The sequence below is a fragment of the Lycium ferocissimum genome, chromosome 4 (genome assembly GCF_029784015.1).
Source record: "Lycium ferocissimum isolate CSIRO_LF1 chromosome 4, AGI_CSIRO_Lferr_CH_V1, whole genome shotgun sequence".
NCBI classification, from domain to species: domain Eukaryota; kingdom Viridiplantae; phylum Streptophyta; class Magnoliopsida; order Solanales; family Solanaceae; genus Lycium; species Lycium ferocissimum.
This window is the reverse complement of record NC_081345.1, coordinates 44,047,650-44,069,828: the sequence shown is the minus strand read 5'-3', so window position 1 is coordinate 44,069,828 and position 22,179 is coordinate 44,047,650. Positions and strand designations below refer to the sequence as shown.

The 22,179-nt window shown below is 34.7% G+C and overlaps 2 protein-coding genes and 1 non-coding gene across 3 annotated transcripts; 2 read left to right on the top strand and 1 right to left on the bottom strand.

The window, feature by feature from the left end:
• The first annotated feature begins 243 nt into the window (after positions 1 to 243).
• LOC132054081 (ribonuclease 3-like protein 2) lies at positions 244 to 8,155 on the top strand. Its single transcript, XM_059446150.1, has 5 exons — positions 244 to 259; positions 2,204 to 2,538; positions 4,918 to 5,070; positions 6,507 to 6,940; positions 7,670 to 8,155. The coding sequence occupies exons 1-5, from the start codon at positions 244 to 246 to the stop codon at positions 7,842 to 7,844; spliced, it is 1,113 nt and encodes a 370-aa protein (XP_059302133.1). The 3' UTR covers positions 7,845 to 8,155.
• A 5,153-nt stretch (positions 8,156 to 13,308) lies between these two features.
• LOC132053189 (uncharacterized) lies at positions 13,309 to 20,145 on the bottom strand. The gene is made up of 5 exons (XM_059445100.1): positions 19,187 to 20,145; positions 15,591 to 15,747; positions 15,049 to 15,099; positions 14,559 to 14,651; positions 13,309 to 13,809 (listed from the first exon to the last, which is right to left on the bottom strand). Exons 1-5 carry the CDS (start codon positions 19,324 to 19,326, stop codon positions 13,750 to 13,752), a joined length of 501 nt encoding a protein of 166 aa, XP_059301083.1. The 5' UTR covers positions 19,327 to 20,145; the 3' UTR covers positions 13,309 to 13,749.
• A 1,524-nt stretch (positions 20,146 to 21,669) lies between these two features.
• Positions 21,670 to 21,740, top strand: TRNAG-GCC (transfer RNA glycine (anticodon GCC)). Its single transcript has one exon. It is a non-coding gene; the product is annotated as a tRNA-Gly (tRNA).
• Positions 21,741 to 22,179: the final 439 nt, after the last annotated feature.

Genomic DNA, 22,179 nt, shown 5'->3' with positions numbered 1-22,179 from the left:
AATGCGGATATTCGGCCTTGCATTTCTAAGAAAGTAGGGGAGCTTGCATTTTAATCTTATACTGTGCGTATTGTTCCAACTCACATGCTTAATCTCGGTTTTACAAATTAACAACAATTAACATAAGTAGAAGTGAGACAAGCAATAAGCGATATGTCCAACTTAATCTTAACATGTAGAGTACTAGATTTTTTCGAATCCGAGCTATTAAATTTGAAGTAACCATAAAACTTTCATACATTCATGATACTGAAGCCAGGTAATTAAGTTATATCCCAAAGAAATTAACTCAATATTCCAAGTAGACTCGTGTGGATCTTCGTATATATACTTCAAAACCTAACAATAAATTGAATTGCTTAAAAATTTCTTAATGACAATGGGTTCGTGTTCGTGGTGTTTAACAATTAACATACCGCTATACCAACCCATAATTAGGATGACACCATATATATGCTATCAAGGTGAATTTAGATTAACAAATTTATGTCGACGCGGGGCATACTTTTATCAATGTGAATACCGCAAGATAATTAATGGAAAGATTAAAAAAAAAGTATAATAACTTTGGTAATTCTACTAGTAGTTATCCTACGAAATACATAAAGCAAATATAACAGAATGTAATGCCTATATATTCTGGAACGAAGCAATTCGATTTTCACATTCAAACAAATAACCATTTTCCTTTAATATTTTCCCCCCTTCCCCAAAAAAAAAAAAAAAAACAAAATTTGTCGTATGTGTAACATTGCACGAAATACCCATTTGGGAAAAATTGCGCGATGGTAGAGGAGCTATTTTAAAGTATAGATACGAAGCTTCTAGAAGAAGCTCTTGCTCATTCTTCCTTCAATTCTTCAGCTTCTAATTTCAACTGGCTCGCATTCATCGGCGACGCAGCTCTCGGCTTAGCCATTTCCAGTTATCTCTTCCTAACTTAATATAATTAATTTGATTTTGGTTTTATAAATGAACAAGTATAATCTACTACTACTAGTATTTTTAAAATAATATAGCAAATATAACAGAATGTAATGCGATATATTCTGGAATGAGACTTTTTTTCAAACAATCCATTTTAAAATTGCGCGATGGTAGAGGAGCTATTTTAAAGTATAGATACGTGAAGTCAAAACTTTTTTATTTTCAGCTTCTAATTTCAACTGGCTCGCATTCATCGGCGAATATACAGTTATCTCTTTAACTTAATATAATTAATTTGTTTTCTTTTAAAAATAAATTACATAGAAACTACATAAAAAAAAACTAATTTTATTTTCGAATCGCGAATATACATCTTTTAATTTAAAATAAATTTAAAACTACATAAAAAAAAACTAATATAAGTTACAATAATTAATAATTTAAAATATTTAAACTGCATATGAATAAATTTTGGTTGAAGATTTTCTTATTTTACTCCCGAAATGCGAACTGTATCGCAAAAATTGAAACAGAGAGTAGTATAATTGTCTTATGAAATAAATAAAACAAAAAAAGTAACAGAACGTATAAATAATGCCTAAATTATGGATCGTAACAATTTTCATTTGCATTTTTCTGTTACAGCTCAACTTTTTCCCCGGGAAAGGGCGACATCAGTAAGGGCAATGGAGGAGCTATTGAATTATCAATTTAAGAACACGAATCTTCTAGAAGAAGCTCTTACACACTTAAACTTCTAAAATTAACTTATTTTATGAAGCGTTTTTTCTAATAAAAAAAAAAAAGTACTTGAAGGCTAATAAATTTAAAAAATACTTTTAAGGAATAGTAAAAAATTAAATTTATTTTTAAATATAAAAATGTGCTAATTTTTTTGGGGCAAGCTAATAAGGAAAGCGAGATAATCTTTTAAATATTATTTTCTCAAAACAAATCTTAAATATTTTTAAAAAAAAAACATAAATCATCTTATAAAAGTTAAATTTATTTTAAGATATAAAAATGTAATTTTTTTAATATAAACTAATTTAACTATTATTTTATATCAAAAGTAATCTTTTTCGACGGAAGAGTACTTATTTTCTCCTCAAACCTTGACCAATCACTTTTTTTTTTTTAAAAAAAAACATTTTTGACCGACCAAAAACTCTTTGGCCAAACAAGCTATAAATGTGTAGTTTAAGTCCTGTGAAATAAATGAAAAAATAAAAATAAAAACAGAATGTATATATAATGCCTAAATTCTGAAACGTAGCAACTCGGTCAGGCATTTGCATTTTTCTGCAAACACGGGCAACGGAGGAACTACTGAACTACCGATTTAAGAGCACGAAGCTTCTAGAAGAAGCTCTTACTCATTCTTCCTTCTCTAATTCAGTTTCTAATTTCAACCGGCACGCGTTCATCGGCGACGCGGCTCTCGGCTTAGCCATTTCCAGTTATTTCTTCTCTACTTATCCTGACATTGACTGTGGTAAGCTGACTGACTTACGCGCCGCCAATGTTAGCACTGAAAAACTTGCTAGAGTTGCCGTACGTCACGGCCTTTACAACTATCTCCGCCGCAATTCAGCAATACTTGATGAAAAGGTACATTATAAATTTGAATTAATAGTCAAAATCACACTTGAATTATCGCTTTTTCGCGAGTTTCACACCTCAACTATCAGTTGTTCTTTTTTTCTACCTGAACTATATCACCGGCGCTCAGGTGGGAAAAGCGAGCAGCTGATAGTGGAGATGTGTTTTAGTATATAGATGGTGATAGTTCAGGTAGTAAAAGGAAATAACTGATAATTGAGTTGTGAAACTCACGAAAAAAGTGATAATAAGGTGTGTTTTTAACTATTATCTCTGTAAATTTAGATATAAGCATTTTCACGTTGTTATGTAGTTCTATTAAGCAAACATGTTTCAATTAAGCATTTAATAAAGAGTGTAAGTTTCTATTAAACAATCCTCGATGAAAAGGTACATTATATATCATTAGCTAATTTTCTCTTCTAAAAGCATGTTATACCTATCGTAAGTGTAAAGCATTTTCACTTTGTGATGTAGTTTAAGTTTTTGTAGCAGTTACCTGTAGTTATCCATTAAGCTAACATGTATATATTAAGCATCTAATAAAGTGTATATAGAAGTTAAACATTAGAAAAAATAAGATTGTGGTGAGCTCTCTGACCTCAGCGCTACCAACGTTAGCACCGAAAAACTTGCTAGAGTTGCCGTCCGCCACGGCCTCTATGTGTACCTCCGTCGCGATTCGACAATCCTCGATGAAAAGGTATATTATAGATTTATAAATCGCTGACTGATTATTCTCTTTTGTTAGTATTTAACTTAACAGTGAAAATCATTTTCACATTGTTATGTAGTTTAAGTTTTGTAGCAGTTGTTTGTAGTTTTTTTTTTTTTTTTTTTTAACCGTGATGTCCGGGCCAGCTTGTGCGCACATCGACTAATGCCACAGGATACCTGCCACCTCCCACCAACAACACGTACAAGATAACTCTGTCCACCAAGGGTAGGACATATGGGAAGAAATCACTTGGTGTTTTTGTCTCTGCTGTAATTTAAACCTAAGACCTCATGGTTCTCAACCCACTTCATTGACCACTAGTAGTTACTTGTAGTTATATCAAGCAAAATGTATCTATTAAGTATCTAATAAAGAGAATATAGAAATTCAACCTTAAAAACTATTAAGACAAATCCACCTAGTGGTAGCAGAGGTCAGACATTGACGTCTACCTTGTAAAGTTAAAGTGTCTTGTATGCATCCATTTCTACATTGTTATGTAGTTTAAGTTTCGTAGCAGTTACATGCAAGTTATCAATTTAGCAAAGATGTGGAGTATCTATTAAGCATCTAATAAAGAGTATATAGAAGTTAAACATTAAAAAAATTTAAGACAGATCCACCTAGTGGTAGCAGGGGTCAGACATTGATATCTACCTTGTTAAGTTAAAAGTGTGTAATAGGATTTTTTAAAAGTATTTAACTTCTATGTATCCATTTCTACATTGTTATGTAGTTTAAGTTTTGTAGCAGTTGCTTGTAGTTATATATCAAGCAAACATGTATTTAGCAAGTATCTAATAAAGAGTATTAGAAGTTAAACATTAAAAAGATATTATGACAAATCTACCTAGTGATGGCAGGGGTCAGACATTGGCCTTTAACTGTAGTTTTGTGGCAGTTATTTGTAGTTATCTATCAAGCACACATGTATCCATTAAGCATCTAATAAGGAGAATATAGAAGTTCAACATTAAAAAATATTAAGACAAATTTAGTTAGACAGAAGAAATGGTGGAGATTGATTCCTGCTTGTATATGGTGGACCATCTGAAAAGAGAGAAACTCTAGGGTTTTTGAAGATAGGGGTAATCATGTGCAGGATATTAAGGTGAAGTGCCTACTTTTGTTTCTTTTTTGGTGTAAAGAATGCTATTTAGAGGAGGAGGTTTCCGTAATAGATTTATAGGGCAGTTGTAACTGTTTTTAGGATTTTTGTTGGCTGTGGGGACTTCTCCTCTGTGTATTTGGCTTCAGCACTGATCTAGTTCTATCAATACCAATGTTACCAATTTCAAAAAAAAGATTAAGATAAATCCACCTAGTGATGGTAGGGGTCAGCCATTGACCTCTACCTTGTAAAGTTAAAAGTGTGTAATAGGCTTTTCGGGACAAGTTTAGGAGGTAATTTATGTATTTTCCCTTCAAATGTTAAATATATTAAGGAAGGGAACATGTCACTTTACCTCCTCATATCCTAAAAGAGTAGACTTGCCGTTCCTTTTACACTTTTAAGTTCTTTACATATGTAAAAATATCTGGATGAGTGCTCAAAGTACAGCGTGACCATCTAAATTGCGGAGGATTCCTCCACTTGGCACAAGATCATCGAACTGACTAAAATAGTTCTTGTGGAATTGTAATAATGGGGACTTTGAATTTGGGCGTAGGTGAAGGAATTCGTGATAACAGTGCAACAGGAGGAGAAGATGGAGTTCTATGGAGGAGACATAAAAGCGCCAAAGGTTCTTGCAGACATTGTGGAGTCAATAATGGGGGCTGTATGTTTGGATTGTGGCTTTGATGTGAATGCTCTATGGATGGTCAGTTTCTTTTTATTACTATTTAGGTTTGTCTGGCTATGGATCTTGTAAAAGCTCTCTTTTCTTTTTTATATAAATTAACATCTCCCCTTTAGTTGACCTATTTTTGTGAACTTAAGTGCTAACCTACTACCATGTATAGGTTGGAGGCTGTTCCACCTTCCGTAGGAAAAGGAATATGGGGAAACCTTAACTCCTTTCTTTTGTATGAAGTTTCAATAAATATATGCAGGTCCATGCTCAATGAGCACAGATGGACAGATTTAAAAAAATAAAAAAAAAAAAAAAAAAAAAGAGTACCAGTGAATCAATCAACTATGCCTCAAACCCAACTAGTTAGGTTGGCTGAACGAATTCTCTGTATTAATTTATTCCTTTGGATTTCTAGTATAACTTGAAAATGTGATTATGTGGAATTAAAGCGTTGAGTCTCGCGGGCTTAGTGGCTTTAGTAACTGCTTACAGTTTACACCCTCGGTGTTACTATAAAAGGGACTTTAACTGTTATTCATTCAAATGCAAAGCTAGTTATCCTTGTAAACTTTGCATCAAACTAACTCAAGCCACGCTCCTGTTCCGATTTGGTGATTTCTGCAGGCCGACTGATGTCTGAGTAGTCATTATGTATTGCTTGCTAGTTTTCAGAGGCAAAACTTATTTTTCTCTAGAAATGCTATTTATGTGTTATTCTCCAATTGTTGAAAGAAATGATTAAGATGTATTCCTAAAACAAGAATTTCAATCGAAATTCATTTTGGTATGTTACTAGAATTCTTATTTGTGCAATAAAATTTTGTGCTGGTCTTTAGAATGTCACTTTAAACACAGATGTATTTTTTGCTAGCTTTTTGGTGCAGCCTGATCTATGTAAATGATGTAGATTCCATGTTGGACATGATTGGGGATTTGCATAAGTTTTTACTTTGACACACTAGCCCACAATCCTTTTATAACTTTACCCTTGTCAAAAAAAAGGTAGTATGTGTGTGTGTGTGTGTGTGTGTGTGAGAGAGAGAGAGAGAGAGAGAGAGAGAGAAGGTTACAAGTTGAAATTTGAATTTATTCAGATATTGAGAAATAAAAAGTGAGCTTACATGAAGAAGAGGGGCTTCTCATATTTTGGGTTTCGTATCATTGGAAATCAATTGGAAGGGAAGAAATGATGAGGTATTACATTGCAGAAAATTGGTGATTGATTCAATGAGAAATCACATGAGAGCCAATTTGAATTTTGGGTGGTTGACTGAGCTGCCCCCTGCTCACACACCAGTAGACAGGTGTAGCATTTCTTTCTTTGCTCCAATGATTATTTATTTCAGAGATTTCATCAAGGTCTTACGATACAATAATTTTGTTGACCTATAAATAGGCCATTGTTCTTTGCAAATAGAAATGATTTCCTGATGTTTAATTATTTAGTACTCTTTTTGTGTTAGATCTTTAGACGCCTACTAGAGCCTATCATCATGCTGAATGTGTTGGAAGAACAACCACAGCCTGTAACAATGCTGTTTGGACTTAGCAAAAAGGATGGAAAACAAGTTGATGTAGAACATCGGAGAGAGGGAGATAAAAACATAGCTAGCGTCTATCTTGATGGACAATTTATTGCATCTGCTTCTTCTGAGCACAAAGAAATTGCAAAGCTTCAAGTGGCAAAGGCTGCTCTGAAGGAGTTATTCTATAACCCTTATGATAAGATGGATGTTGAATTTGTTCCATTCCAGAGAAAAAAGAGGGATGTTGAATCTATTCCATTTCAGAAAAAGAAGATGGATGTTGAATTTGACACGACAAAAGAGAGTGAAGGAGCAAAGCAGAAGCTGAACGAGCTTTGCGGAAGAACGAAATGGCCCAAACCAACTTACAGGTTAACCTTTTTCCTTTTGAGTGTAGTTGTTCTCATGAGGGAACTTAGTGCCACTTTTGTCAGATATCTGTCCAGTGGACAAAGTTATTGCTTGTTTCACTTGTACTCAATCTGTAGCTGCGAGCACAAATTATATTATTAAGTTTAACATGCTTAACATGTTGTACCAGGGAATCATAGTATTATATTCTTAATCTTGGCCGTATATCTCCTTATCAAAGCAGGGGAAGAAGTTGTTGCCATAGGAGCAAACTTTGACTCAATATTGAGCAGTGATACTACCAATTTTCTCTACTAGAAGTAGCTTTAAGGTTTGATTGCACGGAATGGGTTCAAAGAAATATATAGGAGCACAAGACAGATTTAGAATTATGTCATTCATCGACATACTAACATACATTGCTGACTTATATTTTTTGGACAGACAGCAGTAAAATGAACTTATTCAAGTATTATTTTTAAATTTTTTTTTTTTTGAAATGTCACTTGTCTGAGGTTTAATATTTTAAGAATTTTTTCCTCTTGAGAGCACTCCATATAAAATGGATTTTCTAGACTAGCAACGTGGTGAATGCATGTGTTTCGTACAGGAAAGATTGTCATTTGGTAATTTTTTCCTAGTTTGTTTGTCTCAATATCCAGATGCTGCCAAGTTTTTCTGTATCCGTTGCAGTTACATATAAATGTATTAATTTGATTTCATTATTGTTTGCTTTCTGATGGTTGCAGAATAGAGAAAGAGATAGGTCCTGCTCACGATAGGAGGTTTATATGCTCTGTGCAAATTGCAATTGCTGAAGGCATGCTTCTGGTGACGGGAGACGAGAAGTCACGAATAAAAGATGCAGAGAATTCAGCAGCGTTAGCAATGATTCGGGGTTTGCAGGAATCCAAGTTCAGTTGATATAACATAGTTCCACATTCCAATTAGCAGACAGCAGGGGACGGTGCAACTTGTAAGTAAAGCTTACTCTCTCGATGGTGCAATAATCAATCTTTGGTTGCTGCAACGTGAATATAGGGATACATTGTCAGAGCTCCACCTAGAAAATAGATAACAGAAGGGAGTTCACCAGTTACTGCGTGATAATGTAAATAGACACCAGGACCTATTGCATAGTAGACTAAGCTCATTCAGATTAGAACTTTACCATGAAACTTTGTATACAAATTAGTATGAGATATAAGCATCAGAGCTAGAAAATTGAACTCCAATCCCAGTATTGCTGAAGAAGTAGCTAGTTCATGAGGTAAGAATTGCTCAAGACCATATAATGATACTAATTTCCCATCGCACAACCTATGTGGGACCCTAAGTCTCTAACACCGCCCACACAAGACATCTGGAGTGTGGATAATATAACATGAGCCCAACATTGGGTAAACAAAGAATTGGAATAGGTCTGGCTATGATACAGTGTAAAGAAAATGAACCTTGGGCTTAACTCAACTCCAAAAACTAGCTCATGAGGTGATGCTTGTCCAATATCATATAAGAATACTAATTTCCCATCCCACAACTAATGTGGGACTCTAACACCATATGGGTAGCATTCATGACCTATTAAGTGGACGAGGAAGACATGACCGTTTCATATTTTCTGATTTAGTAATTAATACCTATATATCTTGTTCCACGTCTGAAAGTGCATTGGTCCAAAGCGCGAGAAAAAGGTTTTCAGCTTTTACGTTGAAAAGAATACTCGTAAACATATTCTGAAATACTCTTGGAGCAATATGACAAGAAAATTCCAAGCAAATCATCTTAATGCATTAGTCCAATGACAAGTGGCGCTATCTTTTGATATGATACGTACAAATTACTACCAGAAGCAGATCATTATCATTTTACAAGTTGCAATAGATATCTTATCTAGTGGTCCGGCCCTTCACAAGACCCTGCGCATAGCGGGAGATTGTTGTCAAACTATAATATAGAATCAGATTTAATCCCTTAAAAGTAACCTGATAATATCTTCAGAAAAATTATCAAAATGAATCATGAATACAAGATGCAAAAGTTTGATAAGCAACTTGTCAAGAATGATTTGTCAAGAATGATTTACTCATGGTCAGGAGTGGATCTAGAATTTTATGTCAGTGGATGCAAAGTATTGCACCCTTTGACGTTGTTTTTCTGTTTCTTCTTTACCAAAAACATGTAAAGAAAATCATTTATTTTCATTTTATTTTTTAAGATGGTGGTCGTTGTTCACAAATATGGAAAAATATCATCAGTAACTTTTACGACATAAACACACATTCTTGAAGTATTCAAGGTAGTTGGGAGCACAAGCCCCTCTACCAGCGGTATGAAGAAGAGCTTGAATTTGAACATTATGAGCTCGAGCTCAAGATTTTACCATAACCTGTCAAAATCTATTATTTGGTACTTCATGAATTTATATATATATATATATACATGCTTCAAGCTAAAGCTACTAAATTTCAATCAACCTATTATAAGTAATACGCTAGATCTGCCCCTGCTTCCAAAATGGATAAAGGCCGGATCATCACTTCTATCTGTGACTACAAACATATTATAAATTTGTACCAAATTTGCACCCATTATTATAAAAGAGTAATGGATGCCATGATTCTTGATCATCAAGGATTGCTTAGAAAGCTGCTTTGTGATAGAAATCATGAAGACTCTTCCATGAGTCTTCTCTCTGCATCTTCAATTGCTTGTAGAAGTTACCAATGAATGTCTCTGCTTTATAAAATAGCTCCTGCTTACGTAGCACCACAGCTTCCTCATCATTTTGATCATCATATTTTTCTTCCTTTAATATCTCGTGCCCTTCATTAGTCTCCTCACCAGTATCCCCTATGAAGAACAAGCTCGGCATTGAAGGGCACTTCTTCACTAGTGCTACCTGCTCATGTACTTCTGCAACACCAAAAATCTTTTCTGAAGCACATTTTTCAACCACTTTATAACCAGTGTTATTCTTGGTGGTGATCAGAAGCGAGCTCTCTGTGCTCGCTAAATGATCATATTTAGCTTTAGGGGCAGTTTCTTGATGTTCACTAGTTCCCGAAGGGGGAAAATATATCACTGGAGTAGTCATGTTATGTTGTTTTTGGGTGATGATGATGTTGGTTGAACTTAATTTCTTGTCATTTGGAGATTTGCAGAAGAATGAAATGAGGCCAGCTTCAGCTCCTAGTGAAACAATGAGAAGATTAACAATGAAATAGAGGTAAGTTGTTCTTACTGATGTGAATAATAGAAGGGTGATGATAAGAAGGGCAGCTATGAGGAGTAAAAGCTTTAGAACTTGGGAGATTTTGATCATTTCCATGGATTCTTTTCCTCTCTTTGATGAATGCAAAGATGTTGCTGCTAGGAATAGAAGTGTGGTTTTTAAGGTAGATAAGGAGGTAGTGGAGTTTTAAGTAATATGCAGGGGACACCTTCATATTTATAAGGAAGATATTGAAGAGAGAAAACAATGGTAATTAAGTTGGCTGTCTCGTATAGAAATGAATCTTGGACCTAACTCAACCTTAAGATTCTAAGATTAAAAATAATTCCACCTACATTGAGTAAGAATTTTTAACAACACCAAGGCTTGTCCAAGACTATATAGAGAGACAAATGCTATTCCTCAATCAGTATGGGACATTTAACCCTCCCCCTTCTCCCTTGACGCACGATGACGCCTAGGCTAGTCACTTGGTCTGGACAAGATAACATGGGGCCTAATATTGGGACATAAAATAATAGGGACATGGCTCTGATACCACAAAAAGAAATAGATATTGGGCCTAATTCAAAGCCAAAAGTTAGCTCGTTCATGAAGTAAGTATTGATCCAATACCATATAAAAAGATCAATTATCATTCCTCACCGTTGCAGATAATACTCTTAGATTTCATTTATCTGATCACGACATTAAAGATGTTAATTTGATTTGTATTATAAAAGTATATTAGTGATGATGGAAGAATATTAAAGTAGTGGTTGAAAAGAAAGCAAACATTATATCAACTTATTGGATTTCTGGATTTATGGCGCATAGAGCCATTCGAGAGGGCAGCGCTCCCCACAAGAGATTTTTTTGTTTCCAAGTTCCAAACTTGAAACCTCTTGTAAAAAAATAAAGGGATTCATCCATCTCACTACATCTCTGAAGATGTATACAATTTCTTGTAAAAATTACTACTGTTTAATTGGACATTCTCTACTTCATATTATTTGTTAGAAAAAGATTTTCTTTCACATGTTAGAAAAAGTTACAAAATCTGTCATAAAGTACAAGTACAAGTAGAGTTGAGCCAAAAATATTATGGATTACAAGATAAATATAATGGAAACGGAATTTAGATAAATTTTAATTGGACAAGTTGTGATAAGGTCGGTGCAGAAGACAATCTGTTCAATCTTTTCCTCTCATTTTCTCGTGTAGGAGAAGCAGCTGCGAGCCTGTGGCTGCTTCCTTCCTTTTAGGAATGTTACCGCTGCTGGAAAAGTCATTGGCACTTTTGCTCCTATTCTATGCTGGTCTTTAATGTTGTCCCTCATAACAAATAACTTTTTTTGGGATGAAAAATTTATATTTTTACATCATGATATATTAATATCCCACAAATTATGCCATGCGTATCTGTTAGGCATAAGTTCGATTTTGACGGATGGCAAATCGTGCAATTTCTTCCTACTGGAAATGGAGGTCGACCCAAGTGGGCCCTTTTGTAGTTATGGGCCAATTGAAGGCAATCTTTGTCGTCGACAATGGTGGGGCTGGCTATGAAGTATATCTTAAGAATTCCAGTAGATTCACTCCCTTTCACACAAAACAAATCTTATATTGGTGCCTTTGTGGTCCGTCATCTCATCGAAATAAACGTAGGATCATCATTAGGACTATCATATTTATCGACTATTGATGCATTGATCGGATTAATTAATTAATTAAAGTTATTTTTAGTCATTATGTATTGAACAGAAGCAAAAATTTTGGTCCAATGATTATGTTTATGTACGCCAAAGTAATAAACTATGTTTATATAGGTTAAACATTACTTTTTTGCATGAAATACCTAGCTTCACTAGTAGTAAAATCGAGAAATTTTACGGATCGAATCTATAGTATTTACCTGGTGTCTACGCCTAAACTTTCAGCATAGAGCCGCTAATATTTTCAATGAATAATTTAGGTTAATAATCAACTAACCATAAAGTAGAATTTGTCTACTCTAGTTAGTTTTCTTTTTCTTTTTATAATTATTTTACGTAGAGCTTGACTTAGTGTCGGAGCTTGTGCAAGGACATTATCATAGAAGAACTCTATATTTCCTGCGTAGTTTGAGATTTGATAAAATGTTTAAAACGAAGTTAAAATCAAACCAGTTAGTTGCTGGTGTTTATCCTTAATTTTTTCCGAGGAAAAATAGTTGGAAGTAATACCGTGCCTATTTACAATCTAAATAGAAAAAAATGACTTTATTAAAGTTTCTATTGTTATTTTTATTCTTTTTTATATAAAAGGTCATATTACTAAAATAACATTTGTAATGAATTATAAAATCAAATCTTTGGTCGACTGCTGGGAAAAAAATCTTGTTTGTGATGACATTTTTCACGTCAGGCTTGGGAATATCTTTTCCTTTACTTTCTTGTTTTTTCCCTCAGCTTTTCTGCGTTACAACTAATTCCCATTATCCTGATCCATGTTCCTTTCCATGTCTTTTCACTGTTATCTCATATCTGCATGTTATTTTCAATTGTTTGACTGATTTGGTACTCTAATAGTCTATACTAATCCCATTATTCGGCTTCTTTTCTAGTTGTCATCTTCTGATAAAAGCTAATTCTGAATTCTTATCAAGTTCTTGATTTGTCCGACTCACTTGATCATGGGTTTTGGTTTAGATAATAGAAATTCCTACTGAACAAAAATAGCTGCATGGACTCGAAAAGGTTCCACATCCCTTGCTTTTGAGTAATTTGTGAGCATCTCAACTAATTCCACAGGTATCGAGTAACCCTGTGAACTCAAACAATTGGGAAGAAATCACCTAATTTTTCTCACTGTTGGGGACGAAGGCGAGAATCGCTTCACTCTTAACTATAAATTTCAGGTTCGAGCTTTAGAAATGAAGAATTTTTTTATCTAGAGTGATTTGCCCTCATAGCGGGTCTACCAGCATAGCGCAAATCTAAATTAATTGAGTCAGTAAATTTCATCTGAGATGGTTAAACAAGGAAAACCAAGTCCATTACCTTTTTGTGGTCGGCCTTCTTGCTACGGCATACGTTTCATAACAAACAAGCCATTTTACTCCAAAGTTACAAAATCTTAACTTTCCTCCCTTGAGGATAAAGAAAAGTTCTTTAATTACTTTATTCACGAAAATGAATTTGATACGTGCCCTTCTTAACATCTAAAGATCTGAATAGAAAATATCCACACGCAGACAAATGAAAGTTGTGACATATACCGACAGTACCGTCGTTTTTGTGTCAAAGATAATTTTGATGATTGATCCCCAAGTAACCCAGCTATTCAGCAATCAGAAAAAAATGGCTTGCAAGTTGCAAGTTGAATATAAAACAAACAAGTACAGGTGATTAACTGAGTCAAAGTCACGAACAGTACACACCATTTCCCACCACCCCACTTTTCCATCATCTTCTTCTTTTCCTCTTTGCCAACAAGGTGAAGAAAGGATAAATTCACATGAAATTCTCCCTGGTTATCTGGTGTGGCTTGGTAGTGATGTTGATTCCAGCTTTAATAGCTTGGGAACGTTTCAATATTTACTGAGTATTTGAAGGGAGATGATAAAGTTAAACTCTAGATTGAACTTCTCAGCAAATATGGCACTACACATCCCAGCACTGCACCAGCAAGAACCTGCATTCATCTCAATGGCATTAACACCCAGTTATGGAAAACATAATTTACTTTTTTTTTTTTTATAACCGTGGTGTCCGAGCTAATTTGCACGCACCTTGACTAATTTCACGGGGTACGTGCTACCTCCCACCAACATAGGTATCAAACGTTGGACAGATTAGAAACAATTTATTGTCTCGGCAGGAATTTGAACCCGAGACCTCATGGTTCTCAATGCACTCCATTGACCACTAGACAACATCCTTAGGTGCCTTAATTTGCCCTTAATTTGCTTTATTAACTTCCGATTAAGGAAAACTTAATTTACTTTCTTATCACACTAGTGTTTTTTAATTTGAATATTTTTATCATAATAGTTTCTCCTTCAGCATTGCATGGTTGCATATTGGTTGTGAATGAGCCAACAAAGCAAGGGAAGGGAAGAAATATTAATTTCTCAGTTTATTGTTGTCACCAAAAGGAAATGAAGAATGGTCTTTCCGTGGTTGTAAAGGTGTCAACAAAGGGAAGGGAAGAAATATTTTTTCTCAGTTTATTGTTGTCACCAAAAGAAAATGAAGCATGGTCTTTCCGTGGAATAGTGGGTATTAGTCGAGGTACATAAGAAGTGCTACTCCATGGAATTAGTCTAACTGTGTGCAAGTTGGCCAGGATACCACAATCATAAAAATGATCCTTATAAAATTGATTCTCAATTTCTTCAACTTCAAAGAAATGCATAAACTAAAAATTCATTGCAATCATACCTGAAGGGGAGTGTGACCAAGCGAATCTCGCAGAGGTCTAACATTGGCCACAGGATGCTCAGGAGGCAATTCACACACTATCTGATTCAACAACTGCATCAAACGACAAATTCTATCACTAATCGTAAATACATAGAAACTTCAAAGTCTTTCAAACAAGCAGTAGACAATTTCAACTACAACAAGTATTTTACAACCACATAGGGAAAGATCGTTAGAGAAGGTACCAACCAAATTGTTTTAAGCATAGAATGAAGAATAAATTTGTACTGACACTGATTTAAACACAATGTCATCTCTAACTGGATAAGTCAACAATCAGTAAAACTAAAAACAAAATAACCAAGGGGGTGGGACAGAAAAATTACTTCAGCTTGGCGACCAGCATGAAGCCTAACACCAGTAGCATCATACATTACTCTAATTGGATAAGTCAACAATCAGTAAAACTATAAACAAAATAACCAAGGGGGTGGGACAAAAGAATTACCTCAGCTTGGCGACCAGCATGAAGCCTAACACCAGTAGCATCATACATTACCTGTAATAAAGAAAAATCATTAGACTAATGAGGAGAATATAAAAGTTCATTATGCAAAATACAAATAAGAAAGTTGATTCAGGAAGCTGCGTGTGGGTAGAAATTGCAGACATCGCGGTATATACAAATCCCTCCAGATCCCTGATAACACATATATACAGGCTAGCCGCTCTCTTACAAAGAAGCATTTATCTTAATACATATATGTATAAATGTGCGTGCATATGCATTCCGAGGCTAGACGCAAGTAATCAGGATTTATGACATTGCATTTTGTTTCTTCTTTTCATACATCAAAATGCTGGAGTAACATCCAGATGCAAATAAGCTAAATTTCAGCCAAAAAAAAAAAAAAACAAGTGAACACTGGCTTTCTTTTTCTTTTTCTCCTTTGTTGTTCTTGTGTTGGGATTACATTGATTAATGTCTCTCTAAGCCAAACATCCCCGGAGGAATTTTAAAAAGGAAAAACTGGCTAAGAAATTACTCACAACACATGCCAAAACCACAGCAATCGCAAAAGCGGATCCTCCAGCACCTTCTTGTAAATAAATTGCCGTTATCAGTGCAGTAACAGTTGCTGAATGTGATGATGGCATTCCACCAGAGCTAAGCATCCTTTTTGAATCCCATCTCTTCTCCTTATACCTGCAAAATCTAACAAGGAATATTCAAAAATTAACCAAGGAAGTATATAGAAAAGGTAAGAGAAAACTTGGTGATCCTGAAAAAGTAAGCTCTTGAAATTCAAAGCTCAATCCACAAGAAGTACATATTTCTCCACATTTATGTCAATAACAACCTCCTGACTGAAAATCTATCACAAGATCCCGCAAACATGCTCATTGAAACTATGTTATCATGGCAAGTAAAACAATGATTACGGCCACCCTACTCAAACTACTTTAACATTATGTTTGATTTGATTTATGTTGCTCGGACTATTCAAGTATTGCCGCACCGTGTCGGATCCTCCAAAAAAATTTGAAGAATCCGAGCAACATAGGTTTTGATGAAAGAGAAGAAAGACTTGCTGATCTAATTTCCCAAGTAGTTAACCTACTCCTGTTGTATGGTACAGCTATAAGGAAATTTAAAGACCCTAATTCCTCCTCCGCAGAGGTTTTGGAAAAGCTTATGTGTGCTTAAGTGCCTATCCCCTTTTACTTTGCCAATAAAGGAAATCTTTGTCACTCTCTCTCTCTCTGTCTCTTCTGAAAAGTACCACTCTCTTTTACAATTTTGTTTATGTAACCGGTGTCTGGGCACACACCAATAAAGGTAAAGCACAAAAGAGGTAAGCAAAAAGCGATGGGTTCAAAGCAGACACATCTTATTCAATACTATAGGTAGGTAAAATGAAAAATTCATCACCACACAAAGAGGAGATGTTACCCACCAAGCTAAAATCTTTACTATCTTAACAACAGTTAAATAACTGCATAGAAGATTTAGAGGGATCATTATCACCCAGGGGATGGCTGGTGATCGAGACATAGGATAAAATCTAGAGATCCCAACTCCCCCTACAATACTCAATGTGAGCCCATCTGCCTCAACCTAGGCGGGCAAGGTTACCCAGCATTCTACGCTAGTACACTTTAGCACGCTGCACAATGTATTAGTTGAGGTACGCGTGTCGATTGGACACCTACGTCATCTAAAATCGATACAGAGGGATCATTATCCTTTTATCTACTGTTCTTCTAAGTGATGACCAAATATCTGACTTCCCAGATTGAACTTGAGATTGTGCTAGACTGCTAGGAGGTTACATAACATTCCTATAAATTTTACTCGGATCTTCATCAATCAAATATCTTTGAACTCATGAGGATCAGTATATTCACTTTAGTTTTTGCTATATGCTACTTTCTATAGAAACTCCATAATCTAAACCACAATTGCAAGCTCAGTTGGCGCGAAATTTGCAGCACCATCCAGTTCCGAAAGCGGTAAAAATATTATAATGACTGCTATAATATCAACAATAAAAACTTTCAAATACTCCCAGACCACAATAAGACATGATCTTTCTTTTTTTCTTTTTCTAATGCATCTTATTAGTTGATGTGCGTAAGTTGATTGGACATTGACATCATTGGAAAAAGATATGGAGGGATCATTATCCTTTATCTACCATTCTTCTAGGTGATGATAAAACCTCTAACTTCCCATTCTGAACTGGTGATTATGTTGGAAGGTTCCAAAAACTTGTAAAAAATTGCTTCAATCTTATTGATCACTCAAATATCTCCGAACTTTTTCATGGATCAACATTTTCACTTAAGTTTTTGCTATATGCTACTTTCTCTAGAAACTCAACAACCTAAACCTCAATTTCTTCCCCAGTCCGCGTGAAATTTGCAGCAACATCCAATTCCTAAAGTGGTTTAAAGTTTAAACATTATAATGACTGGTGTAATATCAACAACAAAAACGTTCACATACTCACAGACAACAATAAGAAAGCCATGATCTACAGTTATCAATTTAAAAAAAAATAATAATAATAATAAGAAAGCCATGATCTTTCTTCTTCCTTTTTTAATGCATTGTATTAGTTGAGGTGCATAAGTTGATTGGACACTAACATCATCAGAAAAAGATATGGACCGATCATTATCCTTTTATCTACCCTTTAGATGATGACAAAACATCTAACTTCCCAGTCTGAACTGGTGATTATGTTAGAAGGTTTCAAGACCTTCCTATATACTTCAATCTTTTTGATCATTCATATATCTCTTAGCTTTCCTCAGGATCAGCATTTTCACTTTAGTATCCTCTATACGGAACTTTCTCTAGATATTCAACAACCTAAACCTCAATTGCTCGTTCAGCATGTGTGAAATTTGCAGCAACATCCAATTCCTAAAGTAGTTTAAACATTATAATGACTGTTGTAATATCAATAACAACAAAATTTCACATATTCACGGGACAACAATACAAAAGCAACTATCTTTGTTTTTTCTAATGAAACTTCATCTACTAACAGTTCAACTATATTGGTACCAGCCATTGTTAAAAACGAAAAGGCCAAATCGAAAGGGCTTATAAGCAGCTATAGTCTAGAAACACAAAACTTGTCTCTTCAATACAAAGTGATAGAATTATATCATTAGAAGCAAAACTTTCCTGAGGATCAGCATTTTCACTTTAATTTCACTATATGCTACTTTCTCTAAAAATTCAACAAACTAGACCTCAATTGCTAATTTGCAGCAATTCCAGTTCCGAAAACGGTCTAGACATTATAATGACTGTTGTAATGTCAACAAACAAAAATTTCACATTGCAAAGCAATAATCTTGCTTTTTTTCCCAATGAAACTTCTACTAACAATTCAACTATATAGATACCAGTCATTATTAAAAATGAAAAGGCCAAATCAGAAAAAGGCTTATAAGCAGCTATAATCTAAAAAGATAACACTTGACTCTTCAATACAAACTGATAGAAACTACTATCTCCATCCCAATTTAAGTGTCTTACTTTACATCCTGGTCATTCCCAAAAAAGAGTGTCTTTTTCTATTTATTTTTTATGACATGGGAACCCGCAGCCGCTACCCTTCCGGGTAGCACACAGGATAAATCTTGCTCCTGTGCAATAGCTCGCAAACCCCACAGGAGAGATAATCCGCACTAGGCAAGCGCAATGCGACGAGCTCGACCCAGAAGGCGAAATCCCCTGCTGTCGTAGGCAGGGGCAGAGCTAGGTATACACTGTTTATACATGGTTAAAATTATTTTTATGTATATTTAGTAGACATTGAACCCCTTAAACTTTTTTGTGTATTCACTTTTACATATTTTGAACCCCTTAGTGAAAATTCTGACTCCGCCACTGATCGTAGGCAGGGGATTTTGAACTTGAGACCTCCATTATGAAAGCCCCATGCTCAACCAGCTGGGCGCATTTCGAGTAAGTTGACAATTCAAATATCGCGATAAGTTTGTAACCACAAGATTCAAAGAACATTTTACTACATAATAGGCATCTTAAAAAATCTCTCTGTATTTCTTAGCCTACGTGCCTAGTCAAACTAAGACACTTAAATTTTTGAAGAGCGGACGTTTACCAGGTAGTGAAGAGCTTGAGGAATTGAGCAATAGCACAAGCAAGGAATGCTGAAATGAGAGGTACATTTGCAGGTGAAATTGCCGATGTATACGACCGCGCACTTGAAGATGCATCGGATGCTGTAAGCACTTCGTTCATTTGATAAGATAATTTTCACGAACTTTCTAGAATCTAAACTCGGAGATTGATAATTTACAGGAAGCTTCTAGAATCTAGACTCGTAGATAGATAATTTTCACGAAGCTTCTAGAATCTAGACTCGTAGATAGATAATTTTCTCGAAGCTTCTAATCTAGGCTCGGAGATAGATAATTTTCTCGAAGCTTCTAATCTAGGCTCGGAGATTGATAATTCACAGGAAGCTTCTAGAATTTAGACGGACCGGATATTGATAATTTACAAGAAACTTCTCTAATCTAGACTCGGAGATTGATAATTTACAGGAAGCTTCTAGAATCTCTAGACTCGGAGATTTTGCAAATTGATAATTTTCAACGAAGCTTCTAGAATCTAGACTCGGAGATTGATAAATTGATAATTTTCACGAAGTTTTACACTGGATATGCTATTGTTGCTCTAGAATCTAGACTCAGAGATTCGCAAATTGATAATTTTTACGAAGCTTACACTGGATATGTCGTTGTTGTTCTAGAATCTCTAGACTCAGAGATTTGCAGAATGATAAATTTTCACGAAGATTACACTGGTTATGTTGTTGTTCTAGAATCTCTAGACTAGGAGATTTTGAAAATTGATAATTTTTACGAAGTTTCTAGAATCTAGATCTACAGGAGAAGGTACGGCCTCGCCGGTAACCGGTTGCCGGCGAAGTTGTTGATCGGAGAATTGTGAGTTTTGTTAGGTTTGCTGTGATTGGGTAATTGTGGACGGCGAAAGGCGTTGGCGGTGGACCCACACGGGCAACTGTGTATACAAATTGGGTATTCTCAGCCAGAAAAAAAGGACTGGCGTATTGGGAGATAATACAATTGGTGGGACCCACTTGGCTTATGGCATTGGCTATATCTCCAACTGGCTATTGCATTTTAGGTCAGATTTTAAATTTTATCTTCAAATATTTATTTGATCATGAAATTTGATTAGATTTTAAAAAATTATTTTTAAAATATTCAAGTTCTGAATCAGTTTTTGGGAGAAATTTCAGCTCCACTTACAAAAATTCTAAGTAAAATGCATGTCTAAACATAAATTCAAGTTTCAAAAATCATAATTTTTAAAACGCCTTCAAATTTTTACTTCAAAATTTATAGTTAAATGGGAGCTTAAAATCATCAAAAATTTTCATTTAGACACTTCGACTAATAGTATTACCGATTAAAGTAGTTCTTATTGAACACCTCATGCAATATGGCATAGAAAGTGGTTTACACCTCGGATTGAGCGTGTGAGAAGCATAATTACTTTTTTATTTGTTTTTTATATACACATCTCTTGGCCATTAAATTTGGGTAGGTAAAAGTTAAACGAGCCGGTATGCTCCTATTTAAACTTTAAAGAGGACAAAGACACACCTAAAATTACATAGAAATAAATTATTATAGGTTATTTTTTATTTATCCAAAGATATTAAAAATAGATTTTTTTAAATAAAGGCGTATTGATCTGGATCCCTGGGAACAGGTCTTAGAGAAGTAGATGGTTTACTTGTTACTTTTAAGTATCAAGAAAAGATAATTTCTTTTTTTCTGTTTTACCCATATTATTAATTACTCATTTCAAATCATCTTTCCAATTCATTAAAAATGTACACTAATTAATATGGATATCATGGTAAATGAAGCACTTCATTTATTATTTGCTAAGGGTGTCTGAAAATCGCTTAGTCCGATGTAAAAGTAAACGGAGGGAGTATCTCAAAAGATTAAAAAATATCCAAGCTGAGATAGATGTGGCAAAAGATAGAAAATAATGTAAGTTGAATTTTTTTATAGGTGATAACAATTAGAAAAGAACAATATATCAAAGAATTTCTAACGGAGAGTTAGATATTCCTCAAGTACGAAAGATTAAAAAATTATGAACTCAAACAAACACTTAGATAATGAGAATGCCCGCAACCTATTCCAACTAACTTAAAATTAAGGCAGTGTTATTATTCTTGACATTGTCACTCTGCTTCTTACATAACAACTAGTACTTTCTTTGTGATTTGATATTTACATTCACTCATCTTTCTACAAAAATGTTCCAGGAACACGCTATCTTATTTGTGCTTTGTGTCATTACAGTCACCTAATTTATGTAGATTTTTTGATATAGGATAAATGGAGCTTTGCTCACCAAAGTTTCAGCAAATGAGAAGATATTATCTAGCAATATTTTTTTGCCTCCAGTGACATTTGGACTTACTACCTCTCTTCTCCTACTTTATTAACTAGGTCACACCATTGGGTAACCAATTTGAGGGTCTCTCTCTTGATCATAATTCATAGATAGGCTAAAGGAGGATTCACACAAGAAGCACCAGTGGTCTAGTGGTAGAATAGTACCCTGCCACGGTACAGACCCGGGTTCGATTCCCGGCTGGTGCATTTCTTTGGGATTTGCTGTGATGAAAACCTGCGCTCAATGCGGTGATTTGGGTCTCCGCACTTGTCCGATACACAGGACGAAGTGTGTTGCGCATCTGAGCTTCTCCCATTTTTTTTTTTTTTTTTTTGAAAACAACTTAATTTGGGATCTTTCTTTTTAAATTTAGTCAATAAACTAGTAGTAGTATATATATAAAGCCTATTTATATCTGAGGTAGTGTTTGCAGAATGGCTTATTGCATATGCATTTTTGAACTTGTCATTTTTTTTTTTTATTTTAGCGCGCTTTTTAACTAGTGTTGATACATTGAACTCACGAGCTAAATGCACTCGGGTGTGTCTATCAAACACAAACTGACTTACATAGTATTCTATCTTCAATGTAGTAATATTCTAATATATATTCTAATTTAATTATTCCATATTTTAGCTAAAATTA

Coding starts and splice junctions, on each gene's coding strand:
- LOC132054081 (XM_059446150.1), top strand. Junction 2,539..4,917: donor CAGCAATACTTGATGAAAAG/GTACATTATAAA, acceptor ATTTGGGCGTAG/GTGAAGGAATTCGTGATAAC. Junction 5,071..6,506: donor ATGTGAATGCTCTATGGATG/GTCAGTTTCTTT, acceptor TTTTTGTGTTAG/ATCTTTAGACGCCTACTAGA.
- LOC132053189 (XM_059445100.1), bottom strand. CDS start 19,326: ATGAACGAAGTGCTTACAGCATCCGATGCATCTTCAAGTGCGCGGTCG. Junction 15,100..15,590: donor CTGTGGTTTTGGCATGTGTT/GTGAGTAATTTC, acceptor TCTTTATTACAG/GTAATGTATGATGCTACTGG. Junction 14,652..15,048: donor ATGCTGGTCGCCAAGCTGAG/GTAATTCTTTTG, acceptor CGTTTGATGCAG/TTGTTGAATCAGATAGTGTG.